We start from the raw sequence: 25251 nt of genomic DNA on the forward strand, positions 1-25251 counted from the left end.
AGTTTTCCCAAACCAACCAACCTAGTTTCTTGTTAAAATAATCTCTAAGACTGTGGCCAATCTGCAAAATGGAGGAAACCATCTCCTGTCACTGATACAAACACAAATTTTTTTAATACTGCTAAAGAAAAGCAGTCTTGGGCTTCCCTGGTGGCTCAGTGGTAAAGAATCCGCCTGCCAATGCAGGAGACACAGGTTCAAACCCTGGTCTGGGAAGATCCCATATGCTGAGGAGCAACTAAGCCCCTGTGCACTACAACTATTGAGTCTGTGCTCTAGAGCCTGGTAACTGAAACTATTGAGGCCACGAGTGACAACTACTGAAGTTCGAGCGCCCTAGAGCCCATGCTCTGCAACAAGAGAAGCCACCATGAGAAGCCCATGCACTGCAATGAAGAGCAGCCCCCAGTCTCCACAACTAAAGCAAAGTCCACGCAGCAGTGAAGACCTAGCACAGCCAAAGATAAATTCTAAATAAAGAAAAGCAGTCTTAAGTGTGAGACCATCTAACATACAGCTATTTCTAGAGGGACCCCATTAGCTCTAGTCACCACTATGAACTAGGCCCCACTAAAGTCTGACGATCTTGCTAGGTTCCTTCGTGACATACTGGCCATCAAGCAAGCTGATGAAGGCTTGCACTCAGTCATTCTGCTCAACCAACAAGGCATAGGCTGAAAATGTCAGGTCCTTGGGCTTTTAAGGGTCTGTGGTTCAGGCCAGAACTAGAATCCAGACACCAACAGTAATTAATGGTTTCTCTCTTTATTGTTTCTCCTTTTATCAAAACCTGTCACAGCTGGGGGCCAAAAGGAAGTAAAAAAAAAAATTCCCACAAATATCCCCCCCACTTGTCCCCAGTGAGTTCTCCCCCACCCGCTACCCAGGGCCTTGGGCCAGCCCTGGGCACACATGATCATGTCCCCCACCCTCAGCCTCCTCCCAGCAATAAATACAGGTGACCGTGATTCCATGAAACCACAACTGATTTCTCCATCTTGAATGCCCCTCAAGGGGACAAAATTTTAGGAGGCAAAAGAAGTCTTGCCCACCCCCATCTTGAGGAGTGTAAACTTCTTTCCCCCAAGGGACAGGGGAGGTAGAACACCCCTGTCAGAACCGCAGTAGCTCTAGATAGAAGCGGGGAGAGGAAAGGTTGGGATGCCAGGGAAGAGAATGATTTCCAGCAACCTCACTCCTTTGATCCATTCATCCCTTCTCAGGGTAAGGGGTGGTCCCAGTGTATCAGGGGAGGGCTGACAATAGAGAAGAACCAGGAGGAAGAAATAAAAGGAGGGAGAAGCAGTTTGGTGGGGAAGGAAGAGGAAGGAGAAGAGGAGGCCAAAAGCTGCGGTCATCTTCTTCTAAGAAATGGCATCAACACGCAAGGGAAACAATGGAGAGGGTGTGGAGGAGACTGAGGGCTCCCAAAAGAAAGCGAAGGGCAGCAAGAGCCCTATGATCCCCAGGTCTTCACAGGTGAACGTGCTCCAGTTAGAGCAACAGGATATTTGGAGATGAAGGGAGATTTAGAGTCAATGGGGTGGGAGAGGTTGGGAGATCACAAAAGAAATTCAGAGCCCAGGGACAGCCCTCTCATCCTGCCCAGATGCTGGCAGAACCTGGATCTTGAGATCAGAAAGGTGAAGCCTGGGGAAGGTCAAACTCCAGGGCAGAAGGAAGAGTACTATCATGACCCTCACACCCCACCCCAACATCCCTTCAGTTATCGCAGGTGAATAGTCCAGTCAGATGCCACATTGACGCCAGGCTTGCGCAGGATCAATACCGAGGTCTCAGGGTCATGCTGGAAGGACAGGCGGCTTTCAGGAGATCCTGATGGAGGAGGAAGAAAGAGTGCCAGGATCAACAGCAATTACTTTCCCATAGGTTGGGGTCCCCAACCCGGAGGCCAGATCACTCACCTTTTGTCTGGAGTACCACGGTTGCTGGCTTTCCGGCCCCTATTATCACCACCCGCTCAATCCAGATTGGTGTCTCAAAGTGGCCTTTGGGGTCTGCGGAGCTGGAGGAAGCAAAAATGGATACCCAGCAGGAAAACAATTATCAGAGCAGAAAGGAGGAGAGCAGAGCAAGGTCAAGACAGGAGAGCACAGTGAGCTGTGCGCATCCCGGGGCCCAGCCTCCTCCTCCTGCTGCTGCTGCTGCTGCTGCTAAGTCGCTTCAGTCGTGTCCGACTCTATGCGACCCCATAGACGGCAGCCCACCAGGCTCCCCTGTCCCTGGGATTCTCCAGGCAAGAACACTGGAGTAGGTTGCCATTTCCTTCTCCAATGCATGAAAGTGAAAAGTGAAAGTGAAGTCGCGCAGTTGTGTCCAACTCCTAGCGACCCCATGGACTGCAGCCTACCAGGCTCCTCCGTCCATGGGATTTTCCGGGCAGGAGTACTGGAGTGGGGTGCCATTGCCTTCTCCACCTCCTCCTGCAAAGGCTGCCAAGGAAGAAAGCTCTTCCTCCTTACCTGGAGACCAGGGTGTTGCCAGAGAATGAGAATCGACGCAGCAAGAACTCATGGCGAGTCTGATAGTTGAACGTGTGCCCATCATCTAGAAAGAGCTCTCCTTGGGCCGTACCCTGAGCAGGAAGTGGGACAGGTGAGAGCCTGAGCCCCAGAGGGAGTGAGGGGCACCTGCCCTGGAAGACTGCCTTCTAGGAGGGTGGACAGATGGAGGTGGCGGCTCCCTGCCCACGCGCTCACCTGGAGGCTGAGTGCGACGAAAAGAGTGATGGGGTCGTCCTTCATGCAGTCTGAAGAACGCCGCACTCGCATCCACCGGGGCACGATGGTCCCTCCACGCTGGAACACGGGGATCTAGGGCAAGACCAGTGCCAGGATGAAGCAGCAGTGCTGTACCTCTTGCAAGTCTGTGCCCCCTTAGGAACTGGACTCCACCATACACACTCTCTCCCCTTCTGGAAACCTAGAGGCACATGGAGCTGGCAGCTGGGCCAGGCATACTCACACTGCTTAGAGTTACAGGCAGGTACAGGGTCTGCGGACCATGATACTTCTGGTAGCTCTGAACGTCATACCACACCTGTGGGTGCAGAAGATAGCCTCGGTCACTCGCTGCACAGAGGACCCCACTCTCTTCACTCTCTCTGACCTCCACCTTCTTTCCCTACCATGCCCTTCCTTAACTCACCTCCCCTTGGCCAGGCAGATAGACCTGCACACCACGAGCCTCGGAGTCTGATACAGGGTGAACCAGCAATGCATCCCCTAAACACAGCAGAATCCACTCTGAATTGGGGGATCGGTTCCCAAAGAGGGAACCCTAAAGCACCTGCCCCTTTGCAGCAGCAGCCTCTGACCCTCCTCCCTTCCTGCACATCCACAGACATATCCCCCACAGTGCTTGCTTCTTCTCAGCCCTACCCCAACCCACCACTAACTGTCCTCGTTTCTCACCAAGCAGGAACTGATCATCTATACTGAAAGTGGTCACATCCTTAGGATAATGCACCCACAGGGGCCTAGGAAGGAAGCAAGACAAGAAAGGAAGACACCTGCTGTTTTGGTGGAAGTCAAAGATGCTACCCCATGAACTGGCAATAAGAAGAGCACAGGCGTTAAGACCCGGATCTGGCAACCAGTAAGGCTTCAGCTATGCAACCTAACCTTGGACCTGACATCTGGTTTCCCAACCCACCTCCCTGCTGCCTCCTCCCCAGCTCCTTCTGGAAAATGTTCTGCAGAGCGACCTTCCAGTGGCCACTTTATTATCCTGGCCTACAAGGCCCTCCAGGATCAGGTCGTATTTTCCACTCCACCTCACCTACCTCTCCCTCTGGTTTGTTACCCCTGAGACACGCTGTTTTTTTTTCCCACTGCTGGAACACACCAAACTGGTTTCCATTTCATATGTATGCACTTGCAATCTCTCCTGCTTGGAACATTCTCGGACCACAAGTGGCTGTCTTACTCATCAGACAGGCCTCATCTTTACGTGGCCTGTTTGTGGAACTTAATTCCATTACCGTGTTCTACTTTTTACAAACAGCTTGTCAGTGTTGGCGATTTTCAAATTTATATATTTGTCTACATGTCTGTCTTCCTCACAAGGGTAGGACACTTGTCTAACTTGTTTCAGGCTCTGCAGGTCATGATGGATGATCCCTGGCATGTCAATAAGCACTCAGGGACGTTTACTGCTATTCATCCCCACTGGTCTCCTCTCACTCTTCCCCTTGCAATCAGATTTCCCTCCTTTACAAGGCCCTGGCGAATGAAGAAAAGAGCCCAGAGATGGAACCCTGTCCCCACTGTCTCCGAGCAACCTCAGTCCACTCTCCACAGACCCAAGCGAATGCCTTACCTCATGACTGGGATCCCCTCGCGATGGGACTGATAGAAGAGGGTGTACCAGAAAGGAAGTAAGGAGTATCGCTGGCCCAGGGCATCTCGAATTATCTCATGGTACTGAGACGGTAACAGCCACGGTTCCCGCCGACCAGTGTCCAGGTGGGCATGAGCCCGGAAGAATGGCTGATAGGCACCCATCTGGTACCAGCGCACAAGCAGCTCTGGCTCTGGATTTTTGAAGAAGCCGCCCACGTCCGCTGGAGACGGGAGAGAGAAAGCAAGTTGAGAAGAGGGTGAAGGAGGGCTAAGGAGCCCCCCAAGGCCCCGGCCTGGACTATCGGTTCTCTGCTCAAGCCTAGGGTCCATCTGTGCCCTCTACCCTGTCCCTCTCCCGCCAAACCAAGGCCCCAAATTACTCCTCCTCCTCTCACCTCCACAGAAGGAAAGTCCCACCAGCCCTAAGCTGAGACACATAGGAATCGAGATTTTCATGTGGTCCCATTCAGCAGCATTGTCCCCTGTCCACACGGCTCCTGAGGAAGAGAAGAGGGAGGGAGTTTACGTACAGTGAAGGGCTCGGCCTTAAGACAGCTGACCTCTCTGACCTGTCACACCTGCTCTGGGGCCCCCAGGGTCCTGCTGAAAGTGGCGGAGTTCACCAGAGCACTCAAACAGGGACTGGCCACCCCATGCCCTGCCTCCCTTTAAATGCACAGCTGGAAGGAAGCGCACCACTCAAAGGGTGGCTGCATGGACAGACCTCCCCTAGAACCAGACCCAGGTCCCTCCACCAAATCTCTCCTCCAAATCTTACCGAAGCGCTGGGAGCCAGCGAAGAAAGCCCTGCTCAGGACAAAGGGGCGTTCGATGCCCCCGGAGCGCAGGACCAGGCCATCCGCGGTCGCCATGTGCTGCATGGGAACAGGAAAGAGCGGTGGTAAGGGGCAAAACCAGCTGCCATCAGCACCAGTTCTCAGGCCTCGGTCTCGCCTCAGTCCCTTACCACGTAGAGGCCATAGATGTTATGCACGTCTCGGTGCTCCCAGCCCCCATAGTGCTGGGCATCCTTGAGCATGGTGACCTCAGGACCATTGAACACAGATGGTTCGTTCATGTCATTCCAGACATAGAGGTTAGGAGCCGAGCCCTGAGAACACAAGGCGGAAAATGGGAACAGAGGACAGAGGGGAGGAAGAAGACAAACAGTGTGAGAGCAGAGAGCTCCTGGGAGTCCAGACAGATGCACCTCTCAGGGTCCTCCCAGGATCATCAAGGGCCCTGATATCTTACAAGCAACCAACCACAGCAGGGTTGGCAGGCAGAGACTGACTCCAAGAGGTAGTGTGGGAAAGACAGGCTGCCGTACCTCGTAATTGTCAAAGTGAAACATGTTAGCCCACCAGGCCCTCATCTTGGGATTGGTGAAATCAGGGTAACCAGCTGCGCCTAAAAGTCAAGGATGGCTTTAAACCCACGAAGGGCAAACCGGCCTCCACGCAAGCTCCCTGGTCTCCTAATCATTCCCCCTCATTTCTGGACCCACCTACCTGGCCAGCACCAGCCTTCGTAGTCAGAGCCATCCCGGGTTTTAACATACAGACCCAGGTTCTGCAACTCTTCGTGTACACGGTAGCCAGAGTCCACCTTGATGTGGGGGTCCACAATGGCTACCAGCTGTGGGCAAGGACCACGGGTGGTCAGAGCTCTCCAGGGAAATCATGCCTGAGAAAACCAACCACAGCTGCAGCCCTCTTACCTTCCGCCTCTTGGAGGCCAAATGCTCAAGCATGTTTCGGGGCTGTGGGAAACGGCTGGGGTCCCAGGTGAAATACCGCTTGCCATCGGCATGCTCAATGTCCAGCCAGATGACATCGCAAGGCAGGTTGTGGTCATCAAAGCCCTGATCCACTTCCAGAACGTCAGCCTCATCCCGATAGTTCCAGCGGCTCTGGTGGTAGCCGAGGGAGAAGAGCGGGGGCAATGCCTGGGTCCCTGCAGGTTCGGGGTGGGGGGGGACGGGGTCACAGCGGGGTCAGGCTCAACCTGGAGCCAATGGAGATGCCCGGGAATTCAGGGAGGTACACCGGGACTGGGCCAGAGAACAGGCCGAGGCACAGGACTGCTGAAAATGCACAGTCACCCACTCCCACTCAGGGAGACAAGGATCAGGAAAGCAGGCTGCAGGCCCATGGAGTAGGGGCGCCACACACCTGTGAGACTAGCGTACTGCCGGAAGACATCGAAGACAGAGGGCCCGAGCATCAGGAAGACATCGATGATGCCGCTCTCAGACATCCAGCGAACATCCGTCTGTGGAGTCTCCCCAGAGCCCTGCAGGTAGTCCAGCATCTTCCCAAACAGGGTCTGCAGGGAGGACCAGAGAGAGGTCTGACCCCACCCTCCTGCTTCCCAAGCCAGTGTTCTCCTGAGTGCTCTCACAGCAGGCTCCTTGAGCCACTTCGGGCTGGGGTTAAACGTCACCTCCTCAGTGAGGCTTCTCTCAGCCCCCTCACAAGCAGCCCTACCCATCCTCCCCCCACAACCGCTGTATTTCTTTCACAGCGCTTACCACCACTGAGCTCATCTAGACCTATTACCTATTTAACCTCTGTCCTCTTCCTTTCCTAACTCAACATACAGTATATTCCCCATATGGATAAAGGGATCTAGCTCTTATTGCAAACTCAATAAAAACGTATTGATGATAAATGAAGGAAGAGAAACACCTTCCCATGGGTTGTGTCTTCGGGGAGTGACTGGGGAACTCATAGGCTGCTCACGAGGCCAAGGCCTGTCTCTCACCCAATCCCCAACAGGTAACCAGACAGGCCACCCTACCAGCCTCTTCAAAGCAAATGGCCCAGCACGTACATCTGGCTCAAGGCCCACTGATCCCTCCCCACGCCTGTGCTCTCACCTTCCCAGCAGTGTTGGAGGATATGTCAACCCAGGTCTCTGCAGCGTTGAGCCAGAAGATGCCTAGGTCCCGAAGGGGGCTGTGTGCCAGGAGCACGGGCACAGACCCGTACAGGGCCATGCGGTTGTACAGCTCATACTGGAACACGTCCAAATTATAGAGACGATACGGCTCCCCACCCCTACAGGTAGACAGACAGACCAGCCCTTGACCGTGGTACACACAGGATAAACACTGGCCCCTCTGCCCTTTCTCCAAGCAGAAAATCTGACCGCCAAAGGCGCCCTAGGGCATGGGAAGTGATCCAGGCTCATCCGGAGTATCCAATCTGTATGCACATTCCCCACAGCCCTGACTTCTGACCCGTTACCTCCCCCGACCTTGATGTCACTGTGGGACTCACTCAGTGACTTTCAGCCTGAGGTTGTCTGCGTGCTCGGGGATCCCATACACATGCTCCATGCCTGGCAGAGAGAAGTCCAAACTCACAGACGTGGGGCCTGGAAGAGAAGCAAAAGATAAGCTCCGGAGCTGCTGCCTGACAAGGACTCCCTGCACCCCTGCCCAAAGCTCTCCCAGCCCCTACCGTAAGGCTTGCTGTCAGAGTGAGTTTTGAACGTCTCTTCCCAGGCTCCCGGCTCATCATGCTCTGGCTTCCCCTGGGTCTCATCTGGCTGGAAGGAGGAAAGTGGACCACTGCCCAATCACACACCAGTTCTCTCTCTTTCCTTGCCTGTTTTCTAAATCCCATCCCTAATGGCAAGACTAAGCTCAAATTTCTTGTGGGCCTTTCCCCTCCGACCTTCCAGCCAGCCCCATGCTCCAACTACCCACCATCACCGACTTGCCTTGTTGTCATCCCCAGGTGTTTCCTCAGGCTGGGCCCCATCGCCCTCAGCTGGTTCTTTTGATCCTTGCCTGGAAGGTAGGAGAGCTGTCTGCTCCAATCCAGAGGGGGCGGGGACGAGGGGCTAGTGGAAGGAGGGGTGAGGGAATAGAGAGCCAAGGGTCCAAAGGAACGAAGGCATTGGAGGAATGGACTGAATGTCAAAGCTTGGAGAGGGACCCCCAGTGAGCAGGTAAGTATGCAGAGGATGGGGAGAGACATGAGAAAGGGAAATGAGAAGGAAATGCCACCTGGAGGTGCCTTCCAAACACAGCCCCAGCCACCAGCCTCTGCCAGCGTTCCAGAAGAGACAGGCAGGCAGGTTCAAGGGCGTGGGTTCGGAATGCCAGTCCTGGCCCTGCTGCCTCTACCAAGAGACTCTGGCCCCACCTTCCCTCACTGGGCCTCAGCCTCTTGGGCTGACACACGGGTTTGCAAAGGCAAGTGAGTCACAACCATGGTCAAACCTCTACACACGGTCAGGCTTATACGCAGGAACTTAACACAAGAGACTCTGCCAAAGAATGTTTTCAAGGGCAGCTGGCAAGCAGTCTGCCCAGGGCCTCAGTGCATGCCAGCTGAGAGCCAGGAACCCCAGAAACAGGCAGCATCTCTCCACCTTCTGGCAAAGCAAGGAGCTCCCTACACTCCTCAAGTTCGTTCAACATTTCATCTTCCTTCTCCCAGGGGGCTCCCAGCTAGGGGAATGGAGGACAGGAACCAGAGACCATATAGCTGGGGTAAATGGGTGAATGAAGGGAAGGGCATGGAAAAGGTCCGGGGCACCTTCCTTGGGGGCCAGAGTGAAGGGCGGGTAAGGGCAGAAGAACAGATACAGTACCAGTGGTCATGGATTTACCTAGAGAAAACGTTCTTGATCCTATCCCAAATGCTACCGAGCGTGAGACTAACTTTATCCGAGAAACTGGGGCAGGAGGAGATGGGTAGGGAAGGGGAAAAGGAGGCACAAAACCAACACAAAAACAGAAACATAAAAGTGAGTTTCAGTCGACAAACTTCCAGAGATGGGGCAGGGGAAGAAATAAAAAACAAAAAACAAAAACCAAAAACCAAAAAAAAGAAAGAAAATAAATCTGGGAAGTGTGATGGTGTGAGAGGGGGAAGAGGGAAAGGCAGATCTAGGCAGGCCTCCCCGAGGAGGTGCCCAGGGTACAGACAATGGACAATGAGACTGCCTCCTGGTCTGTACAGGACATGGAGAAAACATCGAGCCAGGTCTGCTTCCTACCCTCCCTGCTGGTCAGTTTCTCCCAGCCCCAGCCCCCACCTGGCTGCACCGCCACCTCATCTCCTCCCAGGGCCCCAGTGCCAGACCCCTCAACACCTCTAGGTTCTTTCACACTAGGTCTCCTTCAGTGCTTGACCCCTGTACTCACGAGACCCTGGGGGTCCTCTGGTGCTCTAAATTTAAGAGTCCTCGGGCATTGACACTGAGCAGAAGGCTGCGGTCCTCCAGCAGGTCAAGGCGGAATGGCCGTGCCGTCAAGATGATTTTATAGGGTCCCTCGGCAACAGTGAGCTCCACACTGTTGTCATCCCGGCCAGAGACAGACAGCCTAGGAAAGAGATCAAAAAGGATCTAAGGACATGCAGAGGGCCAAGAGTAGCCATGACACTTAGAAGAAGGGCAAGTGCTAAGAGCTATACAGGAAGTGTGGTTAACAGTACAGGGACAGACAAGTTTGACCAAAGGAACCAAATAAAGAGCCTGGAAACAGACCCAGGCATACTCGGAACTTTGAAATGTAATAGACATCGTGGCAGTTCAGTGAGGTCAGGAGGAAAAACGTTAACAATGATAAGAAAAACACATATTCTGTAGAGGAAACAAATGGTATCACAATCCTATCTCATTTCAGATACAACAACTCCAGACAGATTATGACTTAAAATTTTCAAGTAAAACCTTTGGAAGAAACTATAAAGAAACGTTTTTTTGACCCTGAGGTTCAGATTATTTAAACACAACTTAGAAACTGTGAACACCAGGCTAATATACCTGACAATATAAACTTCAGAATTTTGGTTTATTGATAGATACCTTAAGGGTAGTCAAAAACAAGAAAAAAGTCTAAGAAACTGTCCCAATCTAGAGGAGTCTAAGCAGACTTGACGACTAAATATAAAACAGAATCCTAAATGGGACTGTCAGGCAGAAAAAAGACTAAAAACTAAGGAAACAATAAAATATGGACTTTAAGCTACAAGGGTATATTGTACAACTCAGAGAATATAATCGGTATTTTATAGTGACTATAAATGGAGTAACACCTTTAAAAACTGTGAATCACTATATTATACACCTGTAACTTACATAATACTGTACATCAACTACACTTCAACTAAAAAAAATGAAAACAAAATTTAAAAAGAATTTTTTTAAGAACTTTACTTAACAATAATGATCTATTCATTAGGCATGACAAATATACAACAATGATGTTAAATAACAGGGGAAAATAGGAATTCAAGGTATAGAAGAAGTCTCATAATATTCTTGAAACTTTCCTATAAATCTAAAATTATTCTATAATTTTACAAAAGTGAAAAGATAAACTATAACCCAGGAAAATACAGCTGTAAAACATGTACATAATAAAGAACTGGTATCAAGACTAACAAATTTCTACAAATCAGCGAAGACAACATCCAAGGAAAATGAGCAGAGCCGTAAACTTCCGATTCACAGAAGAGTAAACCAGAATGACAGATAAACATAGAAAGATGAGGACATGCTCAATGTATCGTTCATAAACTGGAAAGACAAGCAAGCCAAGACCATCACGTGGCATCACCTACAGCCCTTCACTGACAAAAGTTAAGCCCAACAGGACCAAGGCTTGGAGAAGACGCAGTTCAGTAAGTCTCATGTGTTGCTGGTGGGAGTGTAAACTGGCAAGCCACTGTGGCTTTATCTTGGAAAGTTGATGACTTCCATGTTCTCTACTCTGTAGTTCTTCTCTTAGCTCTACATCACAGAGAAACTCCTGCACAGGCAGACAGGAGACATGGACAAGAACGTTCAAGCCAACACTGTGAAGAGTAAAACACTGGAAAGAACCCAAATGCCCATCAACACAGAAATGGAGAAGTGAAGTTGGGAAATATTCATATAACACAGTATTATACAGCAGTAAAAATGAATTTCTAAAGCTACATGCAACAGAGTTAAATACGTAAGTGAAAAAAAAGAAATCCCAAAAGATCTCATTTACTAAAATACTTTCCCTACAAAGCTCAAAACAAACAAAAGCTCAAAAACAAACAAAATCACAGAATTTATCACTTTGCACATGCACGTATGTATGTACGTATATGTACACGTATGTTTATGTACATATACACACAACATAACTGTGAGGACAAAACCAAGGGAGTAATAAACTTTCGAGTAACAATCACCTCTGAAGGAGGCAGGGGTACGGGGCAGTAAGATGTATATGTTTGGGTTGGGTGAAGGGTTTATCATGCTATTTTCTACGTTAAATACTTAACAGAGAGCCATACATGGAATAATGACAGTGTGTCGTGGCCCAAGTACTTGAATAATCCTATCCTGAATAAGTGGGGAGAAAGAGAGGAGGGAGGAAGGGAGGGAGGAAAGAAAGAAAGAAAAAAGACAACAGAAAAGAAAAGAGAAGAAAACAGACAAGACAGTGGGATGGGACAGGAAGGGAAGGGAGGAACGAACTACAGAGACGCTGTATTCCTGGAAGGCAAGTTCCATGGCCTTGCTGATTTCCTCTTATACTGAGAAAGCTGTATTTGTCTGCTGAATGCACAAAGATAAAAGGTGAAAGAGAAACCAAGCAAGGGAGTTCCCTGGTGGCCAGTGGTTAAGACTCTGCTTTCACTGCTGAGGGTGCAGATTCAGTCGCTGGTGGGGGAACTAAGATCCCACAAGCCACCTGGCTCAGTCAGTCAATCAACAGAGAAAACAACTGAAACAAAGGAAGAGATGAAGGGAGGTTGAGAGCAGCAAGGTGCTACTCATTTATCATTCCAACGTGGAAGAGAAAGTCAGCCGCCAAATGAAGGTTCCTTAGGAAGGACGAAAGGGCCATGGAGATGGCTATGTTTCTCAGGGGAAATTTACCCAGCTGTGGGGGGATCGGCCACCAGCACATCCGGCACACGGTATCGGGGCCTCCGGGGCTCGAGTTCATCGATCCTGATGCGAGTCATGTTCTTCTGAAGTCCCTGGAGCTCCAGCACCAGCACCACCTGTGGGGGCAGAGGTCAGGGAGTGGAGAAAGGAAAGAGCTACACCGAGGAATGCCCTCTGAACCCACTTCTCTCCTGAGGGGATCTCCTCCTTCTAGCCCTTTGCCTAAGGGATCTGAGACCCGAATTCCTCACAAAGTAAAAGTCCCACAGTTAGATGGCATGGGATGTGGGCCATAGGTTTCCCCTTCCCCAATTCCCCCTGGCTATTTCTCCACCCCCATCTGACTCTTCCTTTTCTCCCCTGACCTTGGTGACTTCGTTGATCAGATGGACTGTGAGCGCATCAGGACCAAGCTGCAGAGAGTCCAGTAAGGCTCGGTAGGGGGAATGGCCTGGCCGTATGCTTCGCTGCCTCCTGTCAAGTGAAACAATTGAGAAGGGGGTGGGCTTCCCCAAGGCCCTAAGTCCTTCCATCAGCTGCAGTGACCCACGCTACCTCACCTGCCAGACACCTCCCACATTACCCTACTTTCCATTCCAGTCTCCCAGAAATATCATACTTGCAGAAGGAACTCTCTTCACAGGTCTTAAAGTTGCTTCTATCCACAGCAAAGGTAATTCCCAGACAGACCCCTAAACAGGCCAGTACCAAAGCGGTCCAAGACCTAGAAGGAAAAGGATGACCAGGGAATAATCAGAGCAGGGTCAGAAAGGGCCCCACTTCAGAGGTGAAGGCCTTTCCCCACCACAACCCTAAAAGGGGAGCAAGGTAAGACTCCCACTAAACAGCAAAAGAAGGCAAACTGGACCCAGGGTTAAGTGTAAGGCCTGAGGAGTTGGCTCACTCACACCTTCCCTTCAAAAGGCAGAGGAAGTGGACAAAGGATCCCTGGCCTTCAGAGGCCAGGTATTGACTCAGGTTACATCAGCCTCTCAGAGGAAAGGCACAGTAACAGCCAATCCCAGGGGAGGTGGTAGTATCATACGTGTAGAACAGAGAAACAAAGTCAAGCCATGCCTTTCCATGGGCAAGACGCTAGGGGGAGTGACAGTGAAAAAGTTACAGATGTACCCTCAGCTAGCCTGCTGGCCACACTTCCTGGGGTCCTAACATCCCTAACGCTCTAATCATCGTGCTCCTCAGACCTCCACTCCTGTATCTTTGACATAAGTCACCACTATCACCACTTGAGCTTGAAAAGAATAACAAGAGCTAACCTGTACTGAGCTTCCCTTGTAGTTCAGCTGGTAAAGAATCTGCCTGCAATGCAGGAGACCTGGGTTCAATCCATGGATTGGTAAGACCCCCTGCAGAAGGGAAAGGCTACCAACTCCAGTATCCTGGCCTGGAGAATTCCATGGACTGTATAGTCCATGGGGTCACAGAGTCGGATACAACTGAGCGACTTTCAACTTGTACGGAGTCCTAATTTACATCTAGGAGCCTGGCTAACTGCATTATAGTTTTTAACTCTATCTGTAGTTTTCAGTAGTGTCAATGCCCAGGTCTCACCCCAAAGTTCTGATCTAACTGGCCTGAAATGGGACCTGGGCATCAGATTTTAAACTCCCCTAAATAATTCTAAGGTTTCCGGGGCAGCTCAGTGGTAAAGAATCTGCCTGCAAGGAAGGATATGTGGGTTCAATCCTTGGGTGGGGAAGATCCCCTGGAGAAGGAAATGGCAACCCACTCCTGCATTCTTGCCTGGGAAATCTCATAGAGAGGAGCCTGGCAGGCTACAGTCCACGCGGTCGCAAAAGAGTTGGACACGACACGGACTGAACAATAACAAAACAGTCCCGAGGGGCAACCAGTGTTCAGAACCAAACTTTTTTATGCACTAACTCTTTTCCCTTTGTTTTCTTGGTGAAGGTAGGATTGGAATTGATCTCAGATGGGTACATTGAGACATAAAAGATTCAATAATTCATCCAAGACTGAACAGTATGAGGCGCCAGCGGGATTGAACAGTGTGTGACCCCGGGGCTCAGGTACTGCACGATGTACAGCACGGTGCACCAACCACCAGCAGGGCCTGCCTCACTGAGGACCGTCCCCCTAAGGTTACTACAAACCCGCCACTTCCCCAACATGCCATCAAGTGACAGACAAGGGACTAACAGGCTTATTTAAGCAAGTCAGTTTGTTAAGGATATATTCTCCATTCTGAGTACATCCTAAACAGGCATTCTCCAACTTTAGTGTCTGTTAAGAATTATGAGCAGTGACTGTTAAATGAAAATTCCTAGGTCCCAGGGAATCTGCATTTTTTCCCAGTGACTGATCTAGGAGCACACTTTGAGAAAGTGTTCCATATAGGAGAGGGAAAAACAAAACACAGACTTCTCACCACTCAAACCCTGCTAGCCAGAGAGTAGGGCCTACTAAACACACGGTATCCACCACTAGCCTCGGTATCAGCTGGAAAGCTAAAGGTAAAGAAATTCACCAGGAAGGAGATTATGGAACAGAGTAAGCCCTCCAGTTCCAGAAGAAAGGGCAAAGCATACCAGGCCAGACAGAAAGGTGAGGGAAACACCAGGCTTTGTGGTTTAATAGGCCAAGCAGGAACAAGGAGCAGCAAAACAAGCAGAAGAAATGCTCCCAGAAAACTCAAAAGCAAGGCATGTGCGGCCCCTCACCCCCACACCACAAACAGGAGTGACTGCAGCAGACACTCTGAGCCACTGACCCCATGTCTATACCGGCCCAAGGCAGAAGCAAGCATAAGTACGTGAGTTAAATACTTTCTGGAGTCTTATTTGCAACATCTATAAAATGGGTTTGGAGAGATGCCAATGTGGATAGGATTTCTGAAGATTTTTCAGATGTAACCTGTTGGAAGGCCCTAAGAACTCCGGAAGGCCTCGAACGCCTCTGAGCAAGAGGTGGTCACAAGTCAAGTTTAGGAATGAGTCGCAGGGAAAGGTGCACCCGTTTATTGTTTCAGATCACAGGTTTCCAGAATAGGATTTCCGATCCATGCTTTTCCACTGCTGCCAACAGTACACGCCTCTCCCCACCCTAATACATCCGTTAGATCCTGGTAAATACTTTGTGGCACTGATTGACTGTTTCAAGCCGTTTTTTCCGTAATATTAACTAGAGAACGCAGACCAAATCATTGTTGTGTTTCAGCAACATCGTCCAGGTCGACTGTTAACTTACGAGATCCTGCCCCAGCCATGCCCAACGACCGTGAACACCGAACAAGCCAGGGATGGTGTCCACGTGAAGACCAGGGCAGGGCAGGGTCCGGGCCTCTCGAGAGAAGGGCAAGGGCAGTGGAAAGCAACACTGCCGGCTACGGTGCTTCCAGCCCGGCTGGGGGCCGCAGGGCAGCAGGCTGCATTCCCGGAGGCCTGGCCGCGTCTCGTCCCCCGCCCCGACGGCCCCGCGCATTGCAGGAAAGAGGTGGCAGCGTTAACCGCCGCAATCCGCCAGGGAGGGCGGCGGCTGAGAGCGGCCCAGACCAAGAAAAACGCACGGCTGCGGCCTTCTAAAGCCACCGGTCCGGAGCCCCAGAAATAAGGGGCCCCCAACGCCGCGCGGATCTAATGCGAGGAGGCTGGGGCAACCTGAGGCCAGCTCCAGAGAAACAAAGAGTCCTCACGAGGCCGGGGATGGCGGAGTCTCAGGATAACATAAAGAAAGGAAAGATACGGGATTTAGGGGCTTGGGGGCGTCCCGTGCGCGCCCCCGGGATCCGAGCTCCTCACCGCCTCCTACGCGCCTCCACTGCCGCTATCGCCGCCATCTTGTGCCGGGTTTGCTCCTTGACCCGGAGCTTCCCCTCCCCCAGCGCGCGTTGAGCCACGTATCTTAGCGCCCGCCCCTTCCGGCCTCCTGATTGGCCCGACCGCACAGAGGCCGGGCGTTTGTCCCATTGGCGGAAGGAGGGTTACGCTAAATGCTCATGGGGGCGGTGCCAGGGCGGAGCTTGAGGGAGGGGGCGGGATTGTTGAGCCAGGCGCTGTCCGACTTGGCTGGTCCTAAACATCAGACAGAAGCACTGAACCCTGTTTTTCTCAACTTGGCAAATTTTATTTAGAAAAAAGGGTGGGGAGGAAGAAAGTGACAGCGCTCTTTTAAGCCAAGGTCTTAGAAGAGAAACCTCCCACCTTTCTGCAGCACCTTGGCCCCCTCTCTCATGGCTCAACCTCCCTCGGCTTCTGGAGCATGGAAAGGCTATGTGCCCTGCCGGAGAGTGGACGGTAAAGGTGCCTGGAAACGGCCAGAGAAGAGGCCCAGGCGGTCAATGTTGCGGTGGAGGACACTGTGCAGCACAGCCAGATGGGGTCCACCTTCACCCCCACCCTCCCTAGAGAAGTCCCGGATGAAGCGACCACGCTCCGACTGGAAGATGAACTTCTGGGGCAAGGGCCCATGCTCCCGGAGAAAGCCCCAGACACTGAGCAGCAGCAGACGCACTTCAAAAGGTGCCAGTTGACTAAATACCTCGTGCATATTCCCCAGGGCTGGTGGCAGGAGGCTTCCCTCAGCCATGACAGCCACCAAGGTGCAGGATGCCTCCAGGTGCCAGGGGGAATGGGTTGTGTCAGGGTGGCGAGAGGCTTCCCAGTGGCCCAAGAGGGCAGCCAGCAGCCCCCGCAGCAGCACAGAGCAGTAGCACAGGGCTGGGGGAGCAGCTGCTACCAACTTTAGCAGCTCAAAGAGCAGAGGCTGTTCCCGGAAGCGCCTACCAATGCGGAGATCCCGCTCCACAGTGGCCCGGGCATGCTCCTCAGGAGGCCAGGCTAGCTCTGCACCGGCTGCATCAGGACACACACTCTCCACCAAAGTCACTGCCACTGCTTTGGCTGCCTCTGGGCTCAGGGTGGAAGCCCCCCAGCAGGCTACACATTCAGTACCCCCAGGGGCACTGCAGCAGTGCACCAGGAGGCTGAGGAGGCTCTGGGTGTTGTAGATAACTTCTTGCTGATTGCGTGACTGGACAAACTTGGGTGGTTTAAGGCCACGACCAATGACTCCAGCGTGGAACACAGACCAAATCCCTCCAGGACCTGGTACAGCTGCAGTGTGCCGCCGGTTTGTGTCCAACAGGGAGGCAGACGCCAAAGGAGCTGTCACAATGGAGAGAGTCTCATTGTCCCCATCCACTTCCCCTCCAAATAGTTCTGTGTTGCCACGATGTAAGGCTCCCTCAACTAGCAGCTGCAGCACAGCTTTGAGCCCCGCCGGGCAGGTCTGGGAGAGGCGCAGAAGAAGCTGGGAGGCGGAAGCCACCCCTGGGGGGCCGTGCAGCCTCAGAGAGGCAAAGAAGCGATGCACTCCAGCTCTCACCAGTCCCAAGAGTTGGGAAGGGGACAGGGCTTCTGGGGGGAAGGGACAAATGGCCAGGAGGGAGGCAGCGGCTTCGGCTACTTCCTCCTCAGGATGGAGCAAGAGAGGAGCCAGGTCAGACAGATGAGCTGAGGCGGACTCCCCGAACCGGGCCCCTAGGGCCGCAGGACCCTCACCACCTTGCTGCTCCCACCCCACAAGCAGCGCCAAGTTTCGCAGGAACCGGGCTGTGAAGGGAGGTTGCAAAGTTCCTGCATGTACCCTAGCCAGGCAGCTTCGGAAGGCCAGGGGCAGGAGGCCAGAGAGACTGACCACCAGCCCAGCATATAACTGAGTAGCCAGACTCAACTCTTCAGGGCTTCGGGCCCGGCTCAGGAGGTGGCCCAAGGCCTCAGGTCCACAGCTAGGCCGGGTATAGACGGAGAGCAGGCCGAGGAGCTGGTGTTGCCAGAGGAAGCGTTTCCGTTCCAAACGTAGCGTCTCTCCACACAGCTCTCCAACGTGGTTTCTGAGCGCATCTAGAAAGGGCACGGGGCGGGGGGGTGGGGGTGAGCTCAACAACCCCTCCCCTAGAGACGGTCCCCAGTGATGAACCAGTTTTTGCAGGTGCAGCAGCAGCAGCTGGATCAGCCGGTCACACGCCTCGCGTACAGTGTCTGGCACAGCCAGGCCCTGGGTGGTAATGACAGAGGCAGGCATGGCTGTGTCCACCAGGAACTGCAACAGGCGGTAGGCACCTGCCCCAGAGGCCTGGCTCACCAGGTGCACAGCCAGGTTCAGCATGTTGTCCAACTCCTCTCGGGGAAATCCCTGCAAGTGTTGCTGCAGTTGACTCAGCACGGCTGGGGGCTTAAGGCAGTCTACCAGTTCTCCAGAGACTGTGCCCAGCAAAGCTGGTGACATGACTGCTAGCTGCAGGAGGAAGGGAACTGTGGCCTGAAGGGAGGGGTCCCCACTCCGGCCACCAGTGCCCCCTGCCAGACTATCGTGGAACATTCGGAGGAGCTCTCGTCGGATGCTGTCTCCATGCCTGGAGGCCAGGTGCCCTAGGATGCCTACAACTGAGGCAATCTTGGGCACCCGTTTCTCCCCAGGGATGGCAGGAGATCCAGGGAAGGGGTCTGCAGAGGGAGTTTGAGAGGAGCCTCCACCACTGCCACCAGCTCCACTTCCAGCCCCACCATGAACGCAGAAGTCCTTAAGGCCACAGGAGAGAACTCGAGAGATGATGGTGCCGGGAAAAGAGGAGCCAATATGTGCCACAACCCAGTCGAAGTGTGGGGAATGCTGGACGGAGGTATCCAGCAAGGCATCCACACAGGCATCTGGGCAACTGCCAATGAGAGCCGAGAGGCACTGAACATAGATGTCCATCAATGTGCGTGTGGCCCGACAGCCCATCCACAGCTGCAGCAATTCATTGAGAGACCCAGTGGCATGGGGCACACGCTGGTGCTGGCCCGAGTAAGTGCTGCTCAGCTGCCCCATGAGGTCAATGGACCATGCACTAATCACAGGTGCCCAGGCCTTCGGGTTGGCCCGGATGAACTCAGACAGCACCTGCTGCACTTCCTGCACCACATCCTCTAGACCAGGACCCCCAGCAGGGACATGGGAAGGTGGGGGTGGACGGAGGTGAGGTGGGCCAGCCACGGGGCTTTCATCCAGGGTAGCCAGGTGGGCCCGGACACTCTCATCGAAGACACCTCGCAAGTGGTCAAGCACGGCAGCCCGAGCAGGTGGCAAAGAGCGGAGCAGGAGAAGGCCACAGCGAGCGTGCTCCCTAGCAGAGAGCTGGTGGCCCAGAACAGGGTCTACACCAGTCAGAAAAGCCTTAATTTCCTGGGACAGCTCCTGAGCACTGTAAGGAAGCAAAAAAAGCAGAGTGAGAGTGTTGGAAGATGTAGAACAAGTTACATTCCCTCTGTGAGCTTCAGTATTTTTCTATGTAAAATAGGGATAACTGAACCTCCCTCATAATGTTCACAAAGTATGGAAGCACCATATCTAGTTCACACTAATTAATAAATGCAAGCTGTTTTTCTTTTAATAACAACAGAATCAGTATTAGGTAACTCCTGGAATAGATCAAGTTCTCTTTTAAGTACTTTACGTGTATTATTTCAATGCAGGTAACAACCCAGTAAGGTAGGTACCATTATGATCCCATTTTACAGAGAAGGAAACCAAGGTTAAATAATCAGACTCTAAACTCCAAGAGGGTAGTTAACAGTTCTCTGCTCTTCAACACTGAATCCCCTTCTCCTGGAGCCCCTGGAATATGGGAAATAATAATTCGTTGAATTGAGTAAGTATATTTTGTGTTCCTATAACATCTGCCTTAAACACACCTTTTCAGCTTTACAGCACTCCCCCCTCCATACAACTCAAGTACCCTGGATTTTGCCCTTAATGGAAAGAAAATTCTAAGCCCAAATTTGCCCTTCATTAAGGGCTCTTCCTCCCCAAACTTCTTTCCATATTCTGCAAGCACCCTAACCACCCACCACTTGGACTCCACCACATCAACAACCACTACCGTCCCAGTACCCTCAATATGCCCCAGGAACCAAGGTGCCCAGGGCAGAGACAAGGTAATGCCTTCCAGCCCTTCCCACCCTAAAACATATGGGTTCAGTCCTAAGAGGTTCAGGAGGCAGTATCATGGGAAGAGACAAAATTCCCTTCCTCTTTGTGAGTTTTCTGCCAAAGAAGACAGCATCCTCTAGAGACTGGTAAGCTCTGACTGTGCCATTCCTCTCTGGTTCCTCCAAAACAAAAACCAAAACCACTCAACGGTGAGGGGAGTGTCTCCGTTGGAAGGCGAGGGAAAGGCTAGAAAGCATTCTGTGGGATTCTGGGGGCCTGGGTGCTCAGGGAGTCCCCATGAAGTCAGGGGACTCTGCGTTAGCTCGGGTCTAAAAAGGACAGGGCACCCGGGTTCCCAAGAATTGATACTCCCAACTCTTGGAAAAGCAAGGCCAGGATAGGGGGTAACTATACACTGGGCTTTAGAGGGAGGCAGTACCGAGACCTTGGGAGTGCGGGCACTGGAGCCCAGAGTTTTGGTGAGTCAGTCCCTGAGTTCGGGGAAGACCGGACCAGGAATCTCTGAGAACCCCGACGCGAGTTCTCGAGGTAGGATCCGGGTTTCTGCCGAGAAAGCTGGGGATCGGCGCGGGACCGCGTGGGAGGGAAAGATGCCAGGGGCTCTGACTACCTGAGCGGCGCGGGACCGTGAGTGACCGGGGCAGGCCCGGGAGGCCCTGGGGCCCCGGGAGGGTCGCACAACGCAGACATCCCGGAGCCCTAGACCAAGCCTGAGGCGGGAGCGGCGGAGCGCAGGGAGCGCATGCGCGCTGACTGGAAACCCGAAAGGAACCAGCGAAAAGGCTTCTCAAGAAAACCCATCCGGCGCTGTTCGTGACCCTCACACATTGGTTCCGCTTTGAGTCGGCGTCCCAGTTAGAGGCTGCGTCGGTAACAGCGGGAAGTCGACCCACCTTCTACGCAACCTTTCTCCACCCTCCCGCGCCTCGCAAGGGTCTTTGACACAGCTGAACGCCGAAGAATTGATGCTTTTGAACTGTGGTGTTGGAGAAGACTCTTGAGAGTCCCTTGGACTGCCAGGAGATCCAACCAGTCCATTCTAAAGGAGATCAGTCCTGGGTGTTCATTGGAAGGACTGATGCTAAAGCTGAAACTCCAATACTTTGGCCACCTCATGCGAAGAGTTGACTCATTGGAAAAGACCCTGATCCTGGGAGGGATTGGGGGCAGGAGGAGAAGGGGACGACAGAGGATGAGATGGCTGGATGGCATCACCGACTCGATGGACGTGAGTTTGAGTGAACTCCGGGAGATGGTGATGGACAGGGAGGCCTGGCGTGCTGCGATTCATGGGGTCGCAAAGAGTCGGACACTACTGAGCGACTGAACTGAACTGAACTGAAAGCTATCTGAAGGGCTTCTCTGGTGACTCAGACGGTAAAGTGTCTGCCTGCAATGTGGGAGACCCGGGTTTGATCCCTGGGTCAGGAAGATCCTCTGGAGAAGGAAATGGCAACTCACTCCAGTATTCTTGCCTGGAAAATCTCATGGATGGAGCCTGGTAGGCTACAGTCCATGGGGTCACAAAAAGTCGGACATGACTGAGCGACTTCACTTCTCTAAAGCTATCTGAGACCATTTAATTGGATTTCATTAATTTTCCTAATTAAGCCAAAAATACAAAATGTTCAACTCTCGAGGTTAAAAAAAAAAAAGGAAGCTCTAGGAAACCTTTTAATCAGTAACCAGAGACAAGGTGAAAAAGCAGTTAAAGGAAAGAGGAAGGAGGAGAAGCGTAAAGAGAGAAAACCCCTAAAAGAAGATGAAGAGAAGACAAGAAAAGAGATGAACGGGAGGAAGCCTGAAATAAATTGAGCTGGCCACGCTGAAGGTGTCCTCCCAGCTCTAAATTGTCACCACAAGCCTTCTCAGGCTCCCCAGTCTCCCAGAGGAGGAACCTTCTCCCACCTGCAGCAGAGAGTTTGATAACTTTCTAAGGACCTAATACTCCTTATCAAGAGAGCCTTCTCCAACCCGTCTATCGAGATCAAATTCCAGCTATTCCGCTAACGGACTGTGTGCTTCAGTTAAGCTGTCTATGCTGCTGCTGCTAAGTCGCTTCAGTCGTGTCCGACTCTGTGCGACCCCATAGACGGCAGCCCACCAGGCTCCCCCGTCCCTGGGATTCTCCAGGCAAGAACACTGGAGTGGGTTGCCATTTCCTTCTCCAGTGAATGAAAGTGAAAAGTGAAAGTGAAGTCGCTCAGTCGTGTCCGACTCTTAGCGACCCCATGGACTGCAGCCTACCAGGCTCCTCCATCCATGGGATTTTCCAGGCAAGAGTACTGGGGTGGGGTGCCATTGCCTTCTGTACCTGCTTCCTTTTCCGGAAATTACGATGATTAATAGTACACTTACTCCAGGGGCTTGTTGTGAAAATTGAAACCAGGAAATAGTACTACTGTATAACACTTGGTGTCTGCAATGGTAGGTAAACGTTATACATGCAATTGCTGTTTTTATTTTCTTTCTTCAATGAACTCTAGAAGATAAGTGTTCGGCAACAGGTAGTTCCCGCTTTTGTTAAAGGCTTCACCATCATCACATACAATGGTGTCTGCTTGGCACTTGGTAGGTTTGGGGGTTTTTTTGTTGTCTTTTTTTAAGTAGGTTCCTAATAGTTGCTTAGATGAAAGAAAGGGAAAGTAGGTTCTGAGGCATTTATTAACCAGACAGCTTACTGTTCTCAATGGAAGTGTGAGTTAGAAGATCAGCAGATGGTAGGTCCTAAAGGTATCTTTGAAGTGACAGTGTTTTAAAATAGGGTTTTTAAAAGATTTTATTTACTTATGGCTGTGCTGGGTCTTCACTGCTGCGCAAACTTTTCTCCAGTTTTGGCAAGCAGGGGCTACCGTAATAGCAGATCTTGGGCTCCACAGTGCAGGGTCTTCTCATTGCAGCGGCTTCTCTTGTTGTGGAACACAGGCTCTAGGACATTCGGGCTTCAGTAGTTGCAGCTCCTGGGCTCTAGAGCACAGGTTCCATAGTTGTGGGGCATGGGCCTAGTTTCTCCTTGACATATGGGATCTTCCCGGACTAGGGATCGAACCTATGTCCCTTGCAATGACAGGCAGATTCTTTATCTCTGAGCCACCAGGGAAGCCCTGTGACTGTGTTTTAAAAGCTAAATGATTAATTCTGGTGGTTCTGTATTTGTTCTTAGATTTTAGAAGTTCAAGCATTCATAAAATATGTGTTCTAGGAGAGTAAATATGAGACAGTTTCTGCTTCCAGCTCTGCTTCAGGCTTGGACCCAATACTTTCCTTCTCTCAGCCTCAACTTTTGATCTGTGAGAAGTGACTTTTGAACCAGGGGAGTTCTTCCAGCTATGAGACTATTATGTGGTTCTTGCCCCTAAAGATTTCATAATCTAAGGGTGCTTGTTTTGGAGTTAGATCTGGATTCCTGTCTGCTATTTAATGGCAATGTTACCGTGAGCAAGTGACTCAGCTGTTTTGGAGCCCCTTTCCTTATCTGTAAAATGGGTATGTTTCTCACAAGCTTTTTGCAGAGATCACTGCAGATTATTTGTATTAAGAGCTTAGCACAATACCAGATACAGAAACTCTACTTTGAGCTCAGCAAGCTCCTTCCCACCTTAGGCATAGGGGCAGAAGAAAATTATTCAGGGTAATGGGGATACCAAGATGTTGAAATTGCCTTTCCTTCTCCCCTCAGCTTCTCCCCTCTACTTCACTTGAATACAGTTCAGTTTCACACTAGCACTTTTTCCTTTCTGTATTCAAAACTGGACATAATACTGTTTCCCTGGGAAAATGGCTGATACCAAGTTTTAGACCAGGAGAAGCAGGTGAGCCTGGAACATATTGTGCCCAACAGCAAGAAAGTGCTCAAATACTGATGGTGTATCAAAAGGACACAGCATCCATGCATGCTCTGTAGCTCAGCCATGTCTGACTCTTTGCAACCCTACCAGACTCCTGTGTCTATAGGACTCTCCAGGCAAGAACACTGGAGTGGGTTGCCATTTCCTCCAGGGGATCTTCCCAACCCAAGGATGGAACCCACATCTTCTGAGTCTCCTGCGTTGGCAGGCAGGTTCTTTACCACTGAGCCACCTGGAAAGCCCAAAGGACACAAAGTGCAAGTGAAAGTTGCTCAGTCGTGTTCGATTCTTTGCGACCCCATGGACTATACATGGAATCCTCTAGGTCAGAATACTGGAGTGGGTAGTCTTTCCCTTCTCCAGAGGATCTTCCCAATCCAGGGATCGAACCCAAGTCTCCCTCATTGCAGGAGGATTCTTTACCAGCTGAGCCACAAGGGAAGCCACAGGAAGCTCCTTAAAGAGGCTGGCTGGTCAGTTTGGTATGATTTTGAGCATGAAAAATTGATAGTAACATGATTAAAACATTGAAAAACAACCTAAATGATATTTTTTTTTAAAAAAAGAGAGTAGGGGTTTCCTTTACAGAGTATATCAAATGAGTACCACAGATGCATGGATACTAAAACCATTGTTGCGATGTCATTGGGAATAGGAAAATCATATAGTCTCAAAGTATCACTCATAGACTGCTTTTTTAAAACAATGCTTATTAATTCATTTATTTGGCTGTGCCAGGTCTTAGTTGTGCTTCAGTTGCAGCATATGGGATCTAGTTCCCTGACCAAGGATTGAACTCAGGCCCCCTGCATTGGGAGCTCAGAATCTTAGCCACTGGATCACCAGGGAAGCCCCCATGGATTGCTTATTAATTATAAAGGAAAAGAATACTTTAACAGTGGAGAAATCTAACAGATACCCACTTAACACTTAGAAGCACCAATGAGACAAATTGACATTACATGTGAACAAAAAATGTTGCCTATCAGAAAAAAAATCTTGTGACCATCAACCAGTCAGCCACTATAGTCACCTGTAAGGGTCTCTGGCCATCAAACGAGGACAACCTCTGCAGCCATCCCCAGAGGTGAACCCCGAGGGAATTCAGGAAGGAAAAGAACAGGATACTGGCCATAGATAGTTAAGGTGCATAGCAAAAGAGTGAAAAA

At 51.4% G+C, this 25251-nt stretch overlaps 3 protein-coding genes across 6 annotated transcripts in view; 1 reads left to right on the forward strand and 2 right to left on the reverse strand.

Annotated features, from left to right (window-relative positions):
- Positions 1-25251, forward strand: part of CSKMT (citrate synthase lysine methyltransferase) — a 427761-nt gene that overhangs the window by 396114 nt on the left and 6396 nt on the right. Inside the window, exon 1 of one of the 3 annotated variants that reach the window (XM_024987069.2) lies at positions 21054-21462. The exons of 1 other annotated variant lie outside the window; for it this stretch is intronic. In XM_024987069.2, coding sequence (XP_024842837.2) covers positions 21313-21462 — 150 coding nt within the window. In that variant the 5' untranslated portion in view covers positions 21054-21312. One more of the 3 variants, XM_059882860.1, reaches the window with a different exon arrangement.
- On the reverse strand, positions 746-16082 carry GANAB (glucosidase II alpha subunit). Of its 2 annotated transcripts, NM_001205777.1 has the most exons (25): positions 16040-16080; positions 12880-12984; positions 12626-12734; positions 12249-12376; positions 9529-9708; positions 8991-9056; positions 8094-8163; positions 7832-7919; positions 7649-7745; positions 7246-7426; positions 6539-6692; positions 6085-6320; positions 5876-6002; positions 5695-5774; positions 5332-5475; positions 5143-5239; positions 4760-4861; positions 4342-4585; positions 3435-3499; positions 3169-3245; positions 2986-3060; positions 2721-2834; positions 2484-2596; positions 1926-2026; positions 746-1836 (listed from the first exon to the last, which is right to left on the reverse strand). In NM_001205777.1, exons 1-25 carry the CDS (start codon positions 16075-16077, stop codon positions 1727-1729), a joined length of 2901 nt encoding a protein of 966 aa, NP_001192706.1. In that variant the 5' UTR covers positions 16078-16080; the 3' UTR covers positions 746-1726. The 2 variants fall into 2 exon arrangements, with proteins under 2 accessions (NP_001192706.1, XP_005226989.1); XM_005226932.5 differs by lacking the exon at positions 8991-9056 and having other exon boundaries at positions 750-1836; positions 16040-16082.
- INTS5 (integrator complex subunit 5) lies at positions 16343-20965 on the reverse strand. Its single transcript, NM_001098026.1, is given in 2 exon segments — positions 16343-19485; positions 20845-20965. Coding segments are annotated over 2 exon segments (3057 nt in total). The 5' UTR covers positions 20925-20965; the 3' UTR covers positions 16343-16508.

This window comes from Bos taurus, chromosome 29, assembly GCF_002263795.3.
Source record: "Bos taurus isolate L1 Dominette 01449 registration number 42190680 breed Hereford chromosome 29, ARS-UCD2.0, whole genome shotgun sequence".
Classification (NCBI taxonomy): domain Eukaryota; kingdom Metazoa; phylum Chordata; class Mammalia; order Artiodactyla; family Bovidae; genus Bos; species Bos taurus.